At 39.3% G+C, this 18,467-nt stretch overlaps 2 protein-coding genes across 4 annotated transcripts in view; one reads left to right on the top strand and one right to left on the bottom strand.

Moving 5' to 3' along the window:
* kdm6a (lysine (K)-specific demethylase 6A) overlaps window positions 1–13,835 on the top strand; it is a 37,239-nt gene extending 23,404 nt beyond the window's left edge. For all 3 annotated transcript variants that reach the window (XM_058391056.1, XM_058391055.1, XM_058391057.1), the window contains 17 exons: window positions 967–1,107; window positions 1,199–1,276; window positions 1,379–1,483; window positions 1,626–2,036; window positions 2,163–2,881; window positions 3,626–3,755; window positions 5,796–5,901; window positions 6,756–6,961; window positions 9,835–9,896; window positions 9,989–10,063; window positions 10,458–10,606; window positions 10,753–10,867; window positions 10,975–11,162; window positions 11,331–11,472; window positions 11,645–11,771; window positions 12,503–12,673; window positions 12,805–13,835. In XM_058391056.1, the coding sequence (XP_058247039.1) occupies window positions 967–1,107; window positions 1,199–1,276; window positions 1,379–1,483; window positions 1,626–2,036; window positions 2,163–2,881; window positions 3,626–3,755; window positions 5,796–5,901; window positions 6,756–6,961; window positions 9,835–9,896; window positions 9,989–10,063; window positions 10,458–10,606; window positions 10,753–10,867; window positions 10,975–11,162; window positions 11,331–11,472; window positions 11,645–11,771; window positions 12,503–12,673; window positions 12,805–12,834 (2,955 nt within the window). In that variant the 3' untranslated portion in view covers window positions 12,835–13,835. The remainder of the gene's footprint in view (window positions 1–966; window positions 1,108–1,198; window positions 1,277–1,378; window positions 1,484–1,625; window positions 2,037–2,162; window positions 2,882–3,625; window positions 3,756–5,795; window positions 5,902–6,755; window positions 6,962–9,834; window positions 9,897–9,988; window positions 10,064–10,457; window positions 10,607–10,752; window positions 10,868–10,974; window positions 11,163–11,330; window positions 11,473–11,644; window positions 11,772–12,502; window positions 12,674–12,804) is intronic.
* Window positions 13,836–13,935: 100 nt separating this feature from the next.
* Window positions 13,936–17,388, bottom strand: dipk2b (divergent protein kinase domain 2B). The gene is made up of 5 exons (XM_058391060.1): window positions 17,008–17,388; window positions 16,459–16,723; window positions 16,019–16,192; window positions 15,384–15,672; window positions 13,936–14,295 (listed from the first exon to the last, which is right to left on the bottom strand). Exons 1-5 carry the CDS (start codon window positions 17,229–17,231, stop codon window positions 13,952–13,954), a joined length of 1,296 nt encoding a protein of 431 aa, XP_058247043.1. The 5' UTR covers window positions 17,232–17,388; the 3' UTR covers window positions 13,936–13,951.
* Window positions 17,389–18,467: the final 1,079 nt, after the last annotated feature.

Genomic DNA, 18,467 nt, shown 5'->3' with positions numbered 1-18,467 from the left:
TCTGAGACTATTAACATGATGATCATTTGATATTTGTGAAGTTGTCTGTAAGGAGATGTTTAACATGCAGAACTGATCTCCGGTGTTAGCACTTTGTAAAAGTTAGAAAGAGACTTTCCCCTGGAACGTCTTCAGGACAGAGGACTTTGTGGTTTCCAGATGCTCAAGAACTTGACAAGGAATAAGTGTCTTATAGCTCTTGCACCATAAAAAAATAACAGGAACTTATTATGCTAACTTATTTCAGATGCATTCCCTGGCCTTGAATGCTACTATAAACAATTGAAATTAATGACATGTCGTTCTTTATTAACTTAAAAAATCTCCGGCAGATTGCAAACACTTCGGGACATGCTGCTTCACGCCATGTTTTATTCTTTACACTAATTTGTAATCCATGATTCAATCTTTGATGATTTAACAATTTAATTTTATTTGACTGTTGATTTCATCAGCACAACAGCTCACTCAGTCACTCATATCATTCATCATTACTGTTCATGGGATCCGCATGAACAGAAAATTATGACCAATGCACTAGATCAAAGTGGAGGTTTGTGGTGAAGGCAGCATTTGTGAATGTTGGGGGACAGTTGTAAGGAGACATTAGGTGTAAAATATTCCTTGTTCTTATTAACTTTTTCCCTTGAGCAGCTGTTTGATGATGAAGTGTTTCAGTGTCAGATTGTCTTAATATGCATTGTTTTTGTTGGTCATGTCACTATTCCATTATTCCTGCCAAGTATCCTTGATGTAGTGCAAGGCTTGGAAAATGTATTTAAAAAAAAAAAAGAAACCTTGAATTTAGACTTCACCAACATTTGGCTTTTAGCCTTTAAAGTTAAAGGTAGTCCTTTTGTAAGTTGCTTAGACTGACCATGTAGTTCAACTCCAGTAAACTCCTTTGTGTGACCTTTTCCAAGTTGTTGTGTTGTACTTTTTCTTTTTTTTTTTTTTTACCAATAGCAAGCAGGAAAATCTCATCAGCATGGTGAAGGTCAGTCCCAGCTCCCAGCACAGTCACTGCCTCCACACATGCTGTCCTCTAGCCAGTCGCTCGACCAATCCAGTCCTAGCAAGAGGAAGAGAACTACCAGTCCAGCCAAGGTATAGAAGATCATCATGTATAATTTAGCATGGTTTAAATAACTTTATACATAGCCTTACAACTTGTTTTGCCTATTTAACAACTGCGCAGAACTCGGCTGAAATCTGTTCCACCAATCCAGTCCAACAGCAAGTTCCTAACTGTTACCTAAATCCCCAGAAGCTTCAGGTTGGTAGAATGAGCTCCTCTTTGTCTTTGTCGTCTTCCTCTCTTCTTCTTCGGGAACTGGATAGAGTTCACATTTGCAGAATTAATTCTTTGTATTTACAGCTCCTGGAACAGTTGCGGGCTAACAGAACAAACCTGAAGCCAGTGCAGCTTCAAATGTTAGAACAGTTGGAAAAACAACTCATTCTTATGCAGCAGCATCAGCAGGTGTGTGCTGTTACATACGAATAATTGCCTGCATTGCATAATTATTTTGTAACCTGTTTTGTGTAATTCTTACTTGCTTCTGGACTGCAGTGTGGATAATACAGTATAAAATGTAAGACTTTTATTTATCTCCTTTGAACAGATGAGATTGAATGCTGTTGGTGAAGTGCGGCCCACCTTATCCAATGGACCTTGTCCAAAAAGTGACCCATCACTGCCCGATTCAAAATCGCTCCCATCACCGCGCCATGCACCAGTTGCTCTCTCGAACACACCGATCACCACGCAGCCCTCATTTCGTACACCCTGCACCCTACAGCCAATGGCCAACGGACCTGCTCCTGCGAGCCCTTCCCCCTGCAGTACTGCTGGAGCCCTGGCTAACACAGAGAGAAATTCTGTGGGCAATAATCACTTACCAGGGCAAGGGAGCAATGGAAATGTGCCTTACCTGCAGCAAAACGCACTACCTCGTAACTGTGCAACCCCTACCAGCAGCAGCAGCACAATGAATGATCAGCTGTGGAAAAGCCAACATGTCAACTCCACTCAGGTGAGACACCCCACTCCTAAAAGCCACACCCACAAATGGCAGAAATATTGCCTCGTCATTTATCTCACCAAGCTACAAAGATGGTTTCTTTTATTTATAACTCTTGTTTTCTTGTGTTTTTGACAGGGGCTTAACAAAAGTCCAGGTTCGCATTCAGCAGGTCCCAATGGTGAACGGGCACTTTCTTCCACAGGGACGTCTCCGCCTACCTGCACAAGCGTTCCAAATGAGTGTGGATATTCTTCACAGGAGTCTCTCAATCCCCTTCCCTCTCCCCCTGTCCCTCACTCCTCTACCTCAGGTGGACATCAAGGCCCTGCTCTGACCAAAGAGAGCATGCCTTCCTCAAATGGGCATTTGGCGGGGATGCCCAACAGCACTGCCACTGCAGGACGGCCTAATCACGTCCATCAGGGCTCGGCAGGTGCTCCTGTGCCCGAACTTTGCTCACCAGCTCAGCTCAGTCCAGACAATCTTCCACTCTCGGCCTTGCATATGGGAAAAGCCAGTAGTAATGATGTTAGTAAAGACAGTGGGGTGGTTGCTCTTGGCACAACGGTTAACAGCATTCACCTACAAATGGGCTCTAAGACGCAGGAGAACTCTGTTGCTTCATCACCGTGCTCAGCCATGTCTACAGCCACACCTTCTCCCAAATCTGCGGAGCACAACAGCGCTGGCAGCCTTAACAGCCCCAGGCTCAATGGGAAAGGCCTGGAGGACTCGCAAAGCCCAATGAAGGTGGACTCCCCTTTAGTCTGCTCTAAAGCTCCAAACCCTTCGCTTGTTCCATGGGCATCTGTCTCCATCTACCCAAGCTCCAGGGAAGTGCTTAAAGCCTGCAGGTGGGAATCAGTGACTGTCATTACGAGCTAGTTGTTTCTAGGACTAGGCAGTATATAACATTCCTTGGTCCCAAGAGCTTGTTGTTACTTTATTTTATAAATTTACAGAAGCGTGGAAAAGGCATCTTTCTGTCCAATGAGGACCTCGACTAAGGGTTATTTTTAATAATCAAGTAACCAATCTGGAATATTTTAGAAATGTACAAAATACCGAAAATATAGATTTCTTTGCAGCATTTCAGTCTGTCAGTACTACAGACTAATACAACAGACTCGTACTAACCCTAGGGTATGCTTAATTAAATATCACATCGCTAACTACAGTACAGTAATGTAAGGGCTTGAAGCTTTTTAACTAAGATTTAGTAAAGAATGTATTTATATTGTTCAAACTACTGTTTATGTATACAAAGAATGTAAAATGTCATCTGCGCTACTGGGTCAATAGTTATAACTAATTTCATTTTCTGCTACCGAGTGCTTTACTGCTTTTATGTGGGTTTATAGAATATGCAGTGATTCCGACCTTATAAATAATGAGATTGGCTAAGGCTATTTTCTTTATCTAAAAAGTAGGCATTTCCATAATTAGGACAATATGTTGTACGTGCTTAGACGAAATCCATCAATTAGTATAAAAATAATTCTTTTCTTTTGCCAGACCTACTCCATAAATAAATTGCTGAACTAATTAACTGAAATAGAGGTGTTAAATTGGGATACTGTTTTCCTCTCCTCCTGCAGACACCTTGGGAAAAACGGTGTATCCACGAGTAGCATCTTAATGGACAGATGTCCCCCTCCAAGGGTCCCTTCTTCACCCTTCCCTCCACTACCAAAGGACAAACTCAACCCCCCTACGCCTAGTATTTATGTGAGTACATCATGTTTTTGATTTGCTTCATTGCTGACACACTGATGATGATTGGGGCTGCTAGAGATTATTTTATTAATCGAGTATTCTACAGATTATTCCATCGATTAATCGAGTAATCGGATAAGAAGTACTTTTTCTTTATTAAAGAGGAATACTAAATCTACAAGAGAAAATAAGCCAGGTCTTTTTAATATGAACAACTGAATTTTGTTTCCTTATTCAAAAACTAAACCTTTTTATTGCTGAAATTGCTTATATTAATAACTAAACTAATACACTAAACTAATTTAGTGCGTTTAATTGCAATCTAATATTCAAAGTACAAATATATAAATATAAAAATCAATTTCGCATTACTTTAAAAAAGGCAAACATAGTACAACCTAAAACTAAGGCATGAATCAAAATAATAGTAAAAAAAATAATAGCAAAACATTGCATTTGTGTAACAAGAACAAGAGTCCATACACACACAATTGAACACATTTTGTTCTGCCACATGAAATTAGAGTTATTTGGAGAGTAAACCCTTGTAAATGTGTCTCTACATACTGGTGTGTGTATGTTGCACAGAAAGAGTGAGACTATCAACATGAATGACGCTTAGGCTTTCATAAAACTTAAATTAGGGACGCAACTGGCCACCATATTGACTTACGGTCTTAGTCACTACATATACTTCTTTTCAACTAGCACTTCATTTCAACTAGCAATCATATTGATTTAGGCTAAATGCGAACATGCTGTTACCTTGTGTCTACTCTGCTTCGTGGACTTGATTCGAGTAATGGTGGTCTGTGGGGAAACAGTGCTCTGTGTGTAGTTAGATTAAATGGACTAAAAGAAGCTTTAAGGCAAATAATTTGCCTTGATGCTTTTTTGTATTCGAGTTACTCAAGGAATCGTTTCAGCCCTAGTGATTTACGCATCTCTTGTCTTGGCTCATGACTCGGTCATAAGCCAGGCCAATTTGGTCATGCGAACTGATATTTTAACCCATCTTTATCAATCGAACAAAATGCCTGCATGTAGAACTCCAGGCTTGTAATGCCACAGCAAGAGTGTTTGAAGGTAGATTATTTAGGCTAATAACAAATTCATGTCATCACCCTTCCACCTGCTGCCTGACCCCCATCTTAAAATGCACTAGCATGTCGCACCAAAATTGTAAGGAAAAAATGATTATTTAATTTAGTTCCTTTTATAATAATGTGATTTAATGGTCATCACTGCAAAATTACAAAACAACACGAATGCTACATGGCTGCTTTTAATTCGAACTCAGGCTATGGTCAAGCCTGTGGTTGAAAATGGAGTGCATACAGTGGTTTATGGGAACTACCCTTCAGATGGCTGCTCTACTGATTTGCTATGAATTCTGGATAGTGTGAAAATGTCAAGCAGCAGTGTGTCAGTGGCTGTTTTTTATAATAAAAGTATTATTTTTATTATACGTTCACACAAGCCAAATGAAATAAGGCTATAGGCTGGATTCCTCTGCGTCTGCTATAAAGCTTCTTTCTGATTAGCTTACCTTTTTGAGATTATTAAGTAAGCATGCTTTGAGGCAATCGAGTTCCCACTTGAAAACTATGCTCTGTATGTTGCTAGCACTTTGTTGGAGCCAATTGTGTAAAAAGTGGTAGAGCTAGTAATGAACATCAAATGGAAAATATACCAGCAATTTGTATTGTGATATTCAGAAGTGTCAATAAAAAAAAAAATATATATATATATTAAGGTGGCTTGAAAAAAACTTCACTTAGAAAATGTGCCTTCATTTATAACTGATCATTTTTTTTTCTTTCCTCTGCGTCATTTATTTGCACAGACATTTTGATCTTCATACATACCATACATTCAGAGGAAGTGAATTAGAGCATTGGGTTATGTGATTGTCATACTTTCCTCATATTGGGTCTCTCTACATGTGACCTAGTAGAAAGGTTGCAGTCAAAGGGGGAAAGACTCAAAATACGTCAGCATGTTACTTTCTTTCAATTTTGGGTTCAACTCTTGTGTTTAACCTGCCTACAGTTGGAGAGCAAAAGGGATGCGTTCTTCCCACCACTTCACCAGTTCTGCACTAACGCGGTCAACCCTGTTACAGTTATCCGAGGCCTTGCTGGAGCACTTAAGCTGGGTACGTGTCTGTGTTTCTGGGTTTGTCTGTGTCTGTATAAAGTTTTCTCTGTGGCTTTAAGCACATACCACTCAAGATTGTAGTTTGATGTGCTGAAGAGTAGTCGTACAGGGAAGCAGCTGAGTGTGTATTAACTGTTGGGTGGTTTAATTACAAGTCGGCAAGCTTGGGAAATATTTAGTTATCTGAAGCTGCCAGTGAGAGTGAACTACTTGCTGTGTGTGTTTTGTACATTATCAGATCATACAAGGCAACAGCACCACCTGTAAGCTAAAACTGTCATTACAGGTAGCATCTCAAAAAAAAACACACCAGCTACATTTGGATAGGATACAGCACTTCCCACCTTAAGGCCTGCATTTTGACTTGTGACCATAAGCTCTGAATCTGCCGCTGTGTTTTGTTTGTTTACTTTTATATATATAATAGATGATTAATAAGGTATGGACATATACCTTTATGTACACTGATACCTTTATTTGATATGACTGTTAGACAATTATTATTGCAATGACCGGTCATCTCCTCTATCTGCTGGTATGTCATTATACTCATCACATAATTGGCTGCCTGGCTTTTTACCAGAGGTGCACATTCATATGCATTCAGTCTAATACCATACTGCCAACTTGTCATACTGCCAGTGCTTTATTATTCTGTGTAATTCTGATTTATTATTTATTCCCCAGCTTGAGATGGTTTATTGGTTTTGAATAACTTATTTTGTTTCAAGTATTTAATTTTTGGAAGAGGTATTTGCATTGCCTAACACATTTGATTTGACTGATTGTATTGAGGAATTGGCTAAAAATCCATGCTTCTCTCTCCTTTCTTCCCTCTTCCCTGTGCCTCAGACCTGGGTCTGTTTTCCACTAAGACCTTGGTGGAGGCAAACCCAGATCACCTGGTGGAAGTGAGGACTCAGTTCTTGCAGCCCACTGATGAGAATTGGGACATCACCGGCACCAGGAAGACATGGCGCTGTGAGAGTAGCCGATCCCATACCACCATCTCCAAGTATGCGCAGTACCAGGCCTCCTCTTTCCAGGAGTCTCTGCGTGTAAGTATCTTCTTATCCTTGACTAAAGATGTTAGAGTTGCATGTTGTGCGAGTGATTTTATTTTAGTTTTTAGTCCTAAATGTCTTAAAGTTCATCAGTCTTTGTTTCATCGGTTTGATTTTATCTGTACCTGTTTCAAAGCTTTGTTCATATGTGGCTAAAATTTAGGTGATGCTAATTCAAGTAATTACTATATGTTTGATATGTGAGACTGTCAATGGGTATAATATCAAAAGACCTGTTGTCACATGGGCATGACTTGATGCTGCTTCATAAACATTTGTAAGATCCTGCCACCCCCATCTTAATGCTATGTTCACTCTTATAGTAATTTAATGGGTGCCAGTCGTTATACTGTAGTTGCCAATAGGAGTTCCTACTACCTGTTGCCATAGTAATAACATTTATCAGTGGGTGCCGCAACTAGTATTTCATATCAGTTTCCTTGCTGCTGAAATGACACATTTTGTATGTAGAGGGTTTGTATATGTCATTGCACCATACAAGATGAAGGAGAAGCCGTGTGTGCTCGCTACCAGTGGTAGTAAAGACCAGTAAAACGTGTATTATCTGTGCCTGTAACTATATACTCCATATTTGCATACATTTAAACTTTTCTCAAATTTGTCACATTGCTTCAAACACCCTGATCTAATTGCCAGTGGTCTTGGTCATGCTTATGTTGCTGTAAAACACCAGCTCTTATTGAAAATCTGTGGTCTCAAAGATGCTTTGTCACTGTATGTGTGCTGTTACTGCCACAGCTAGCATTCCATATCAGTTTTATTGCCACTAAAATGACCCATTCTGTAGGGAGAGTGTTTTTTATATAAAAGTCACTTTAATAATGTCACATTGAACCAGAAATGAGGGTAATGGGTTTTGAACAGCAGAAAGGTGGTGTTATATGTGGACCCAACTCTTAAAACAACAGTGGTGGGTCAACCTGGTAAACCCAAACGTTAGGCTGAGTTTGTCTTCATGGCATCCTGAAACGCTTTGTTGTTAACAGGCTTAGAATACTAGAAAAAAGTTCTTAATTGCACTGTACGTTTTAACTGTTTTGTAGAAAAGCAAAATAGAAGGCATTGTAGTTGATTAAAGGCCATATAAAGTCAGCAATCAACCAGAGACCCTTTTGTTGAAGTGATTAATTGAAATTTACAGGTTGCAAAATGTCGGAGTAAGAGCTTTTAAAACAACTGATGCCAGTCTTCAGTTTGTTTGAGAAATATGGATTTATCTTATTGTCTGGTGTGCATTTCAGGGTAAGATGAAGGGATGGACAAAAACAATGGAATGGCTAGTACTGAGGAATATTAACAGGTTGTGAATAACTAGTGTCCTGGTGGAAATGGTTTAGTTCACCATGTTTAACTGAGTAGTAGTTGTTCTTCCGTGGAGGTTTTACTGTTTTTTGGTTGGTAATGTTTCAGTTTTTATTTTTTGACTAGGATTAGTAACTGAAGTGTGTTGGTGGAACATTTTAATTATTTTGATGAACTCATTGGTGACTAACCTTATGTTTGCTAGCACATTCTGTGCAGTTGACCTCTTACCTGTGAGATATGATTGTTAAATAGTTATGTATATAAATAACCTTCTTTTAAGAAGGTTTTTTCTTTTATAGAAATGGGCTATTTGATTTTAAGTATACTTTGCTTGGCCAAATGTATCTGGACACCAGACCATAACACCGATTTGTGCTTCCTTTTCCAAAAGCATGACATTTTAATTTGAAGTTTCCCTTTGCCCCTTTTGCTACCACAACAGCCTCCACTCTTCTGGCAAGGCTTTCCAGTAGATGTTGTAATGTGGCTGTGGGAATTTGCTCATTCTGCCACAGAAGCATTAGTGAGGTCAGGCACTGATGTTGGTTGAGGAGGTCTGGGGTGCACTCTGTTCTGGTTCATCCCAAAGCTGTTTAATAGAGTTGAAAACAGGACTGTGAGCAGGACACTTGAGTTCTTCCTCATCAGCCTTGGCTGACCAAGTATTTATGAACCTTTCAAATGTGCACAGAGACACACTCTTGATGGAACAGGTCTGCAATTGTTTGTCTCCAGGTTTGGGGAGAGCTCATATGTTCGGGTCATGGTCAGGTGTCTGCTTACTTTTTGCCATGTAATGTATATGACAATAAAGGTCTGATATTTGATCATATATATGTTGATCTTAATTGGGCCAAAGAAGTACATGTTTTACTTGCTGTTGTCTTGCCAGTGCTTTAAGCCCACTGTGAAGAACAGACTTGCCGTGTTATGTTAAGTTACATCAGAAACAGGAAGTCTCTCTCACTTCCTTTACTTGCTCCAAGTGTCTTTTAAGACAAAGTCAAGTCGAAGGTATGCCAAAATTTGTACAATGTGTGCTTGTCTGAAGATATGCTGCATTTGATTTGCCTTCAAAGTGGGTCATAGGTGCTCGGAATAACACAATTTTCGAATTCAATGCTTTTAGGCTACAAAGTGGGAGAAAAATATGTATATTATAGATTTATGAGCCTAATATGTCTGCATGTTGATTGTTCTAAAGCAAATGCTTTATATGCAGCATGATGCCACTCTCTTTAGAGTAATTGGGAGTTGAGAAGATCAGCCCAGGTTCCTTTTGAGAGGGGGGAAAAAAATTACAACCTCAAGTCAAGTGCAGCAGTGCTCTGAATGCAAGCAGATAGGAGCTGGAGGGGAGAAAACTAAAGCATGAAAAATGCTTCCTGTTTTCAGTAGATGACTTGTTATGGGAATAACAAGAGACATAGTGACCCCTACTGTTTCTTTCCCTTTGCAATTGGCTTGGTATACACCCCCAGATCAAATAATTTCACTTGATAAACACGTAATCATTTTGTCTGTCCTTGACTCATTTTCAGGAGGAGAATGAAAAGAAAGGACAGAAGGAGCACTCTGACACAGAATCAGCTCCTGCAGAAAAGTAAGGCCCTTGCTAAAGTCCCAACAGTCATTGCAGTATTGCATCTCAAATGCATTCCATATTTAAATAAAATTCATGTATTTTTTTTCCAGTTTGGTACGACGACGAAGAGGTCCCTTTAAGCACATCAAGTTTGGGACAAACATTGACTTGTCAGATGAGCAAAAGTAAGTGTTTTTGAAAGGAAGTTGTTAATTCAGACCATTTATATAGTTTTAATGCTTCAGTTTGTTAGCATTGTCTACATGCTGTAATTAAGCTGTTCAGAGATTCATATGGGTCCAGACAACCCTGTACTGGAAAAATGCTTGGGTATTGAATAGAGAAAACTTGTGACACTATGTACTTTGTTTATATTAAAGTTTCAGTTTGCACTAGAAGAAGAAGCCTTTGTCATATATCCATTACAGTACAGTGAAATTATTATTATTATAATATTTGTTTTTGCAAATCCCAGCTTGTTAGGAAGTTGTGGCTGGAGCTTGCTGAAGGAGAATGATTGGAGCAGTGTGTACATTTGTTAGCTGTGATATTTGAATAGCTTTTTTCTGTGTGATGCAGGTGGAAGCTGCAGCTGGCTGAGTTGAGTAAGCTGCCTGCATTCGCTCGTGTTGTTTCTGCAGGGAACCTGCTCACTCATGTGGGCCATACTATCCTGGGCATGAATACTGTCCAGCTCTATATGAAGGTCCCTGGCAGCAGGACACCAGGTCTGTGATGTGTACACAGTCATGCGAACACACACACACACACACACACACAGTTAGTGTTACCCTTGCAAGTGACTACTATATACTATATGTTTAATGTTCAGGTTTTTTTTAAATGCTGATGTGTCACTAATATTGTTGTTCAGGTCATCAAGAAAACAACAATTTCTGTTCAGTCAACATTAACATCGGCCCAGGAGACTGTGAGTGGTTTGCTGTACCCGAGTCATACTGGGGTGTTCTGAATGACTTTTGTGAGAAGTAAGTCAATTAAAACTGTATACTGTCACATGAGATTAAGATTTCATATAAGGTCTATAAGTTACATGTGTCTTGACCTCTATACCAATTGTTTTTTAATTATGTAGGAATAACATCAATTTCTTGATGGGCTCATGGTGGCCTAACCTGGAGGACTTGTATGAAGCTAATGTGCCAGTGTATCGCTTCATCCAGAGACCAGGAGACCTAGTGTGGCTAAACACGGGCACAGTACACTGGGTGCAGGCCATTGGCTGGTGCAATAATGTAGCCTGGAATGTAGGCCCTCTCACCGGTAACTATAAAAGTTGTATTGTTTTTTTTTTTTTTTTTTTTTATACCGGCAGACTTTTTGTATTAAGTTTCCATACAAGATAAATTGAATGGGAGATGAAACCTTATGTCACAAAATGTTAATGCAAATTCTGTTTTTTGGCCATTACCTTTGCTCCTCTGTTTTCAGCACATCAGTACAAGTTGGCAGTGGAGCGCTATGAGTGGAACAAACTCCAGAGTGTCAAATCCATCGTTCCTATGATTCACCTCTCTTGGAACCTGGCCAGAAATATTAAAGTATCGGACCACAAGCTCTTTGAGATGATCAAGTGAGTCATCTTGATGTACAAACACTATGCCAAAAACATGTACTTCTCATGCGACCTGTAATTTAATGCATATTGATTTAGTAAATTGATTTGTTTAGGTAGTGGTCCAGTTTAAACTGTGAAACAGGGTTGGCTGTGGTTGTTAAGATCATGTGTTTTTCTGTGGTGGCAGGTACTGTTTGCTGAAGACACTGAAGCAGTGTCAGATGCTCAGGGAGGCTCTGATAGCTGCAGGCAGAGAGCTGGTGTGGCATGGGAGGACCAAGGACGAGCCAGCACACTACTGTAGCATTTGTGAGGTATGGGGTGGCTCTCGTTCTGTAGAAATGTGCTACAGTACATCTCTCAATATACTAAATGGTTTCTGTAGATCTTTTTAATGTAAAATAGTGTGATGCCTGAACTATACTTTTGATTATTGCAACACTGTTTTGTTTGGGTTGACGAATGACTATATGTGAGCTGAGCAGATAATTGTCAATGTTTGTGTGGAGAACTTGCAGGGTTCAGGATTTGATGCACAACCAACAGCTGTTAAACTACTTCATCAGGAATTTTATTAACAAAATATCTTAACAAATATTGCTTCCATTCAGATAAAGATATTAATGATTCACTGTTTTCAACCCCAGCTTTTGTTTCTATGGGAGTTTATTAACAACAGGTACCCATGGCTTTCTGTTCCATGTTGCACCACCAGGAGGCTCTGAATTACCATTACTCTATTATAAAGCCCCTTGTTTATCAAAGATGCATATGGGCAAACATCATTGCACCATATGCAAACTTCATCAACAGCTTCCCTATTTATCAGTTTCATCTTTTGTTATATGTGTACATGAAATTCCCATCTGGCTGGAGTGCATGTGAACTTGTTTAGATTTGTGCAGTTTCTTTTTTATATGTTAGTCAGGTCAATCAGATCTGCACTAATTTCTACACAGCTTTGATGAATAAGGGTGCAACATATTTATTAAGGAATGGTTGTATATTTTTAATCGTTTTTGTGATTTCATGTTCCTCTCTTTAGGTGGAGGTCTTTGACCTACTGTTTGTCACCAGTGAGAGCAACTCGCGGAAGACCTATGTGGTGCATTGTCAGGACTGTGCTCGTCGAGGCAGTCCAAACCTTGAAAATTTTGTAGTTTTGGAGCAGTATAAGATGGAGGATCTGATGCAAGTCTATGACCAGTTCACATTAGTGAGTCACTGCCTTTAATTCATTCAGATGGTGTTCACATCACTGTCTTACCTTTCATATATTGTATGATATACTTCAGTACTTAATTCTAGCTAATTTGTTTCACTCTTTTTTTTTTTTTTTCTCAACAGGCTTCACCTCTGCCTTCCTCCACATCTTGACATTAACATTAACAAGTTCTGAGGATAACCCCCTGGAACGCAACATAACTCTTTCTGATATTCAGGAGTAGTGACCCAGTTCCACACCACTGGTTTCTGTAGCAAATAGCACAAGGCTGCTGGCTCTAAACTGTTTGTCTATGCAACCCAAATACAGAGTGTCACCCCCACTGGTCTGGAGTGGGCAGTGGGCACCTCTCCATTCTATTCTCGGACTGTTTTGACTGGCTCAGCACCACTCCTTAGAGGGAAAAGGCAAACTATATACAAAGGACAAATCAGTGAAAAATCGTACATATATTACAACTGGCAAAATCGCTCAAACTACTGATGTGTCTGTTTCCTTTTCTTTCTTTTCTTTTGTTTTGAATCTGATGAATTTCTTTCCTTTCTTAAGTGATTTATGTATGGGGTGATACATGACCATAGTTCCTTGAATTTCTTTCTCTACTAAATGAGTACTAGGGTAGCTGGTCTTTCTTAAATTTCTTTAGGCAATGAAACTGAAAAAAGAGAATTATAATGTGAAGGTAATTCATTTTTTTATCAGTTTGTTAGTCTTATATATATATATATATATATATATATATATATATATATATATATATATATATATATATATATATATATATATATATATATATATATATATATATATATATATATATATTGTAGATAGATAGTAAGGGAAAAACAGCCAAGTCACAAAGAAACATGGGTTGCACATGGCTAATGAGTAAACTTTAATTTGTACTTTTTGTTATGTTTCTAATCTTGTAAATTTACACTATTTATAAATGTGTATTTATTGCTTGAAAATATTTGTTGATGGAATGCTGTTATTTTTTGAGAGTACATGCCATTAAATTTTATGGAGCAGCGTCGTTTTAATCATTTCTCTTGTTTTCTATACATGGATTATACTGTTTAGTAAGAAATGTAAGGAAAACACTGTCAAACTGTTTGACAGGTGTTTGAATTATTAAACAGTTTGAATGGAAGTGTGGCTATTGTGTGATGTGTAAACTGTATAATCTATGCTGCAAAAAAACCTATATGTAGTGTATGTAGTTCTCACAATGTTTGTTTGAAATTACTGTTGATCACAAATGATGCTCTAGAACTTGTCACTATACCTGCATTCAGGATACCTGTATCCATAACTGATATTGCATGGCCTGAAGGGCTGTAGTGTGTCCTTAAGTATTTGAACAGCTTTGTGTATCTTCTGATCGGATTGTGTTGGGTCTGCACATACAGTCAACTCTGTGATGACTCTTCTGGGCAGTCCAGACGACTGCACATCCGTAGAAGTGAGCAGTTTGGACAGGACATGTCTGCAGATTAAAGTAAAGCTCTGAGAGGGACGAATGCTCTCACAGGGAGGAGTTCTTGTGCAGGAGCCACTCAGACATGAGAACACGTCTGTGTGGTTCTGTGTATCCGCCTCAGTTTGGAACCCTAGAGAAGGTATGTGGACGTTAATGCAGTGTTATTTTAACTAATCGTATATTAACCGTTAGAGCATACCATCATTAAGCCAGAAGGCCTAAGATCATAGCGGCTATACGGTATCTGCCCTAGCCTGATGATAAAGCAGTTTTTGCAAAGTAGCCTTATAAATAAGAACAAATTGTTATTGCCACCAAATAATGTTTAATGCATGACTTTTTATTTCCTGTTTTCCCCCCTCTGGCGTAGTCATAGGATGTAGGATTAATTCAATTCTGATTTGAAGCTAACCTGTACTAATTTCTTTTGTAATTTAGATCGCTGTAAGCAGCCGTTATACCTATCCTAATGCATGGGGGGGTGCATGACTGATATCCACTGTATCTTAGGATTTTACTGGTCACTTGACTGGGTATAATTTCTTCAAATCTCTATAACTCACAAAAACCAATCTGCCTATAAATACTTGGAACTTGGACCTAATATGTTCTGTTGGTGAAAGGTTTAGGAACAGAAAGCTATAAGTAGCCAGAGCTTTATTGTACATATCTGTAGTAACTTAAACATTCATGAAATAAATGTGGGCAGCATGGGACCTTGGATTTTTTTTCCCCCCCACAACATCTAAACAGATCCCAGGGTGCAGAAAATAGAGAACGTCTGCTGTAGATAGAGGATGCTAAAATTAATAAACATTTCCACTTATTGTGCTATTCTGTCTTTAAAATTAGCCAATTATGTGGAAAACTATATAGGAAATCATAACTAAAGCATATTGACTTCAAATTTAAAAGCACACATTGAAAGCGTCATCATTTATTGCTTACTTAATAGTGGTTTTAAAGCTTAGCTCTATGAAATCCCTCTGCCTTTCAAACAGACTACGTACAAATTTAGTTACATATACTAAGAATTCTAGCATGATTTCCCCTTATCAGATATTATTTATCTCATTTTCAGTCAATACAGATTTGATAGATGACCTATTTGTGAGACGCCACACTTCCTTGAAAGTGTTATGAGTTATCCATATTCACATGATTAAAGCATCGTCATACTGCTGACATAAATATTTCTGTTGTTTCATAATGCCTCACCCTCCTTCAAGTCGATGATCCCGATTGTGCTGGCATCCATGATGAAGATCCTTCCATCCTCTGCTATACCAAATATGTCCTCTGAAACACTGGTGTAATAAAGGTGGAAGTGGAGGCTATTGGAGGCCAGACTTTGGGTGGTGTGGAGGATCTGGTAGGCAGCATCAGACCTGTGTGCCAGTGGTGATGGGTACAAGTTCCTCAGGGGTCTGCAGCCTGCCCACATCATCAGCCTGCCACAAGAGCCGTGATAGCGCGGGAAGGGCCAGCCCTCAGTGCCTGGAAACATCTAGAGCAGCACAACAGGGATGGGGAGGAGGAGAGCCTACTCAAGAACTGACTCACTTTGTAATATTTCAAAATGTTTTAAGGCTTGTGTGAGTTTGGTTCCAGCATCTAAAAGAACCCTTAAGGCTGTTGGATAAAGAACCTTTTTTTGTTAAAAGTTTAATAGATACGACACATCTATAAATATGTGAGAGGAGCATATTGATTTTATTTGCACTCTTAGAACAAAAGACCAGTTACTCAAGGGTCCTTTGAATAGTTGATATTCCTAGAGAAGCTATTTTATTTTTTTAAAAGATTGTTACATTAGTATTGGTAAAGAGTATGTAACTAATTATATTGTATACCTGCAGTATAAGAGGCTGTTGATTTACAGCCAGTGTGTACAGCAGTCTGAGCTTGTCCTTACTGGTGAAGTGCTTCATCTGTACACTTCCCACATCAGCCACTTCAAAGTAGCGGTGCACAATTCGATCCAGCAGCCTCTGAGATGGGCAGCGCAGCATGGGTGTGACCAGACCCTGAGGAAAGAGGATAGCATACACTCCAGCAGTCTTTTCAGAATTCTTCGAAATTGTTCATGTCTGTATCATAACCCAATTCAATGGCATTGTAGTTATGTATAATGAATGCATTTTCTACGGGAATCATTACTTTCCATAAAAAGTCTTTTCAGAGAAACATAGTAGTGATGAAATGTAATCATTAATTTGAAGTAGCTGAAACAACTCAATCTGACATTTGTGCAGTAAGGTAAACGCTTAGAACAGCACAGATGGAGACAGACCTGCACCATACTGGGTAACAGGATATTGGACTTGTCTAAGTTCTGGAACCGTGGTGTTGCTCTTAAAACAGCCTCAATGCTGCAGGATTTCCTTTTGCCTGCTGAGATGCAAATGTTTTTGTCAGCCAGTTGGTGCAGGTCGGGGGAAACCAGGCGTGACAGCACAACAGGCCTCCAGGTTTCCGAGTCATCTGTGTAATTTGCCTCGTAAGATGTCCTGTTATCTGAGGGCAAATGCAGTTGAGGAGGCAGCCACCTTTCAAACCTGGTGTGAAGTTAAGTGAATTCCACATTAGACCCCACATTTAAAGCATTTTTATGCAACTCATTTAGTACTATTTCTGCTCCATTCTCTAGTTTAGGAGGAACTTCAATGTTGACTTGATATTTCAACAACTTGCCATCAAACATGTTCTTTGTTGTAGTCTTGTAGATTCAGTGCTGATGGTAACACTTGCTCCATACTTTTTGATTGTTGCGTTAACTGTAGTATATATGTTTGAATACTACAAAACTACGACAGTTTTTAAAACACAATCACTAACTTACCTTATTTGCTCTTTATAAAGCTTCTTGCATATGGAAGTGCCCACACAAACATTGCATTTATCCAGGCCCAGGAACCCTCTGGTAAAGCTGTTGGTGTCCTGTGATGGAACTGGTGAAGAATTTGGGACCACCAGAGGCAGCCCCAAGCAGAGAAACCAATGGTACCACCATGCTCCTAAAAGCGCTTCTGCAGAGGGCATGTACGAGAGACTCCTCAGTGCCATCCCGTCATGCTGTACAGACCTCCAGCTGCTCGGGACACAAACTCCCCTGCACAGAGTTTACAGTCTGATCTGTGGTCACTATACTGAGAGAACAATATCTGCATGACCATTACCACATAATGCCACACCTCCACAGGAAACACATGGAGGATACTGATAACCATTGTTGTCATGGAAACTCTTCCTCCCTGCAGATGAATGGGCCCTGGGCTGTATATGACCCAAGCTAAACATTGTCTTGTATAGTTTTGTGCAACTTCCTAAATAACAGAGTCTGAATAACTGAGATTTAGGGCCTGTGTTTATTCTAAAAATTTCACATTGATCCAGAGTTCAGAAATGCATGCTGTCACCCATATAATATCTAATTGGTGGTCCCTGTCCATTCCCTTACAGAAAGGTCATGTGAACTTTCTAATAATCAGATGAATAACATGTAAGGTACTGTACTTATCTAACTTATTTCTCACGTTAGCCTTTCACATGGGTGACAGCAGCTTACTGTCTGAGTAGTGTTTCTGTTCACCCTGTGTCCACATAAGTTTCCTGCCACCTTCTAAAAACATTACAGTAGTTGGACTGGATCCACTATCTCATCCAGGATGTATTCCTGTCTCATGCCATGTTCCTGGAATGGGCTCCAGTTTCACCACAAACCTGGCCAGGATAAAGCAGTTACTAAAGATGAATGAATGAACCAGGTTATTTATTAAACTTATTATATTTTTACATTGTTGTCACAGGTAGTGTGTGTTTTTATTTTCCCACATGACTCAGGCTCTTTATTTGTGATTTTTTTTCCACCCACAGGGTTCATTCATTTTTACATGGGATTTTCCAACATTAATTTATTTGCATATGTCTTCACATACAGTGTATGGCCAAATGTTTGTTGATACCTGACCATCACACCCATATTTGTTGTTGAACATTCCATTTTAGATTTAATCCCCCTTTGCTAATAACCTCTTATGGCAAAGTAATAATACTCTTCTGGCAAAGGCTTTCCACTAGATTTCAGCCACAATGGCATTAGTGAGGTCAGGTACTGATATTGGTTGTGGGCCTTCTAGTTCTTTCCACAGGTGTCATTGATGTTGAGGTCAGGTCTCTGTGCAGGCCACTCGAGTTCTTTTACACCAGCCTTGCTAAACCACATCTTCATGGATCTTGATTTGTTCACATGGCCATTGTCATGCTGGAACAGAGGCATCTTAGTTCCAGACCGTAAAGTGA

This window comes from Hemibagrus wyckioides, linkage group LG06, assembly GCF_019097595.1.
Source record: "Hemibagrus wyckioides isolate EC202008001 linkage group LG06, SWU_Hwy_1.0, whole genome shotgun sequence".
In the NCBI taxonomy this organism is placed as follows: domain Eukaryota; kingdom Metazoa; phylum Chordata; class Actinopteri; order Siluriformes; family Bagridae; genus Hemibagrus; species Hemibagrus wyckioides.
The sequence above is the reverse complement of the archived record's forward strand: the minus strand, read 5'-3'. Positions and strand labels throughout refer to the sequence as shown.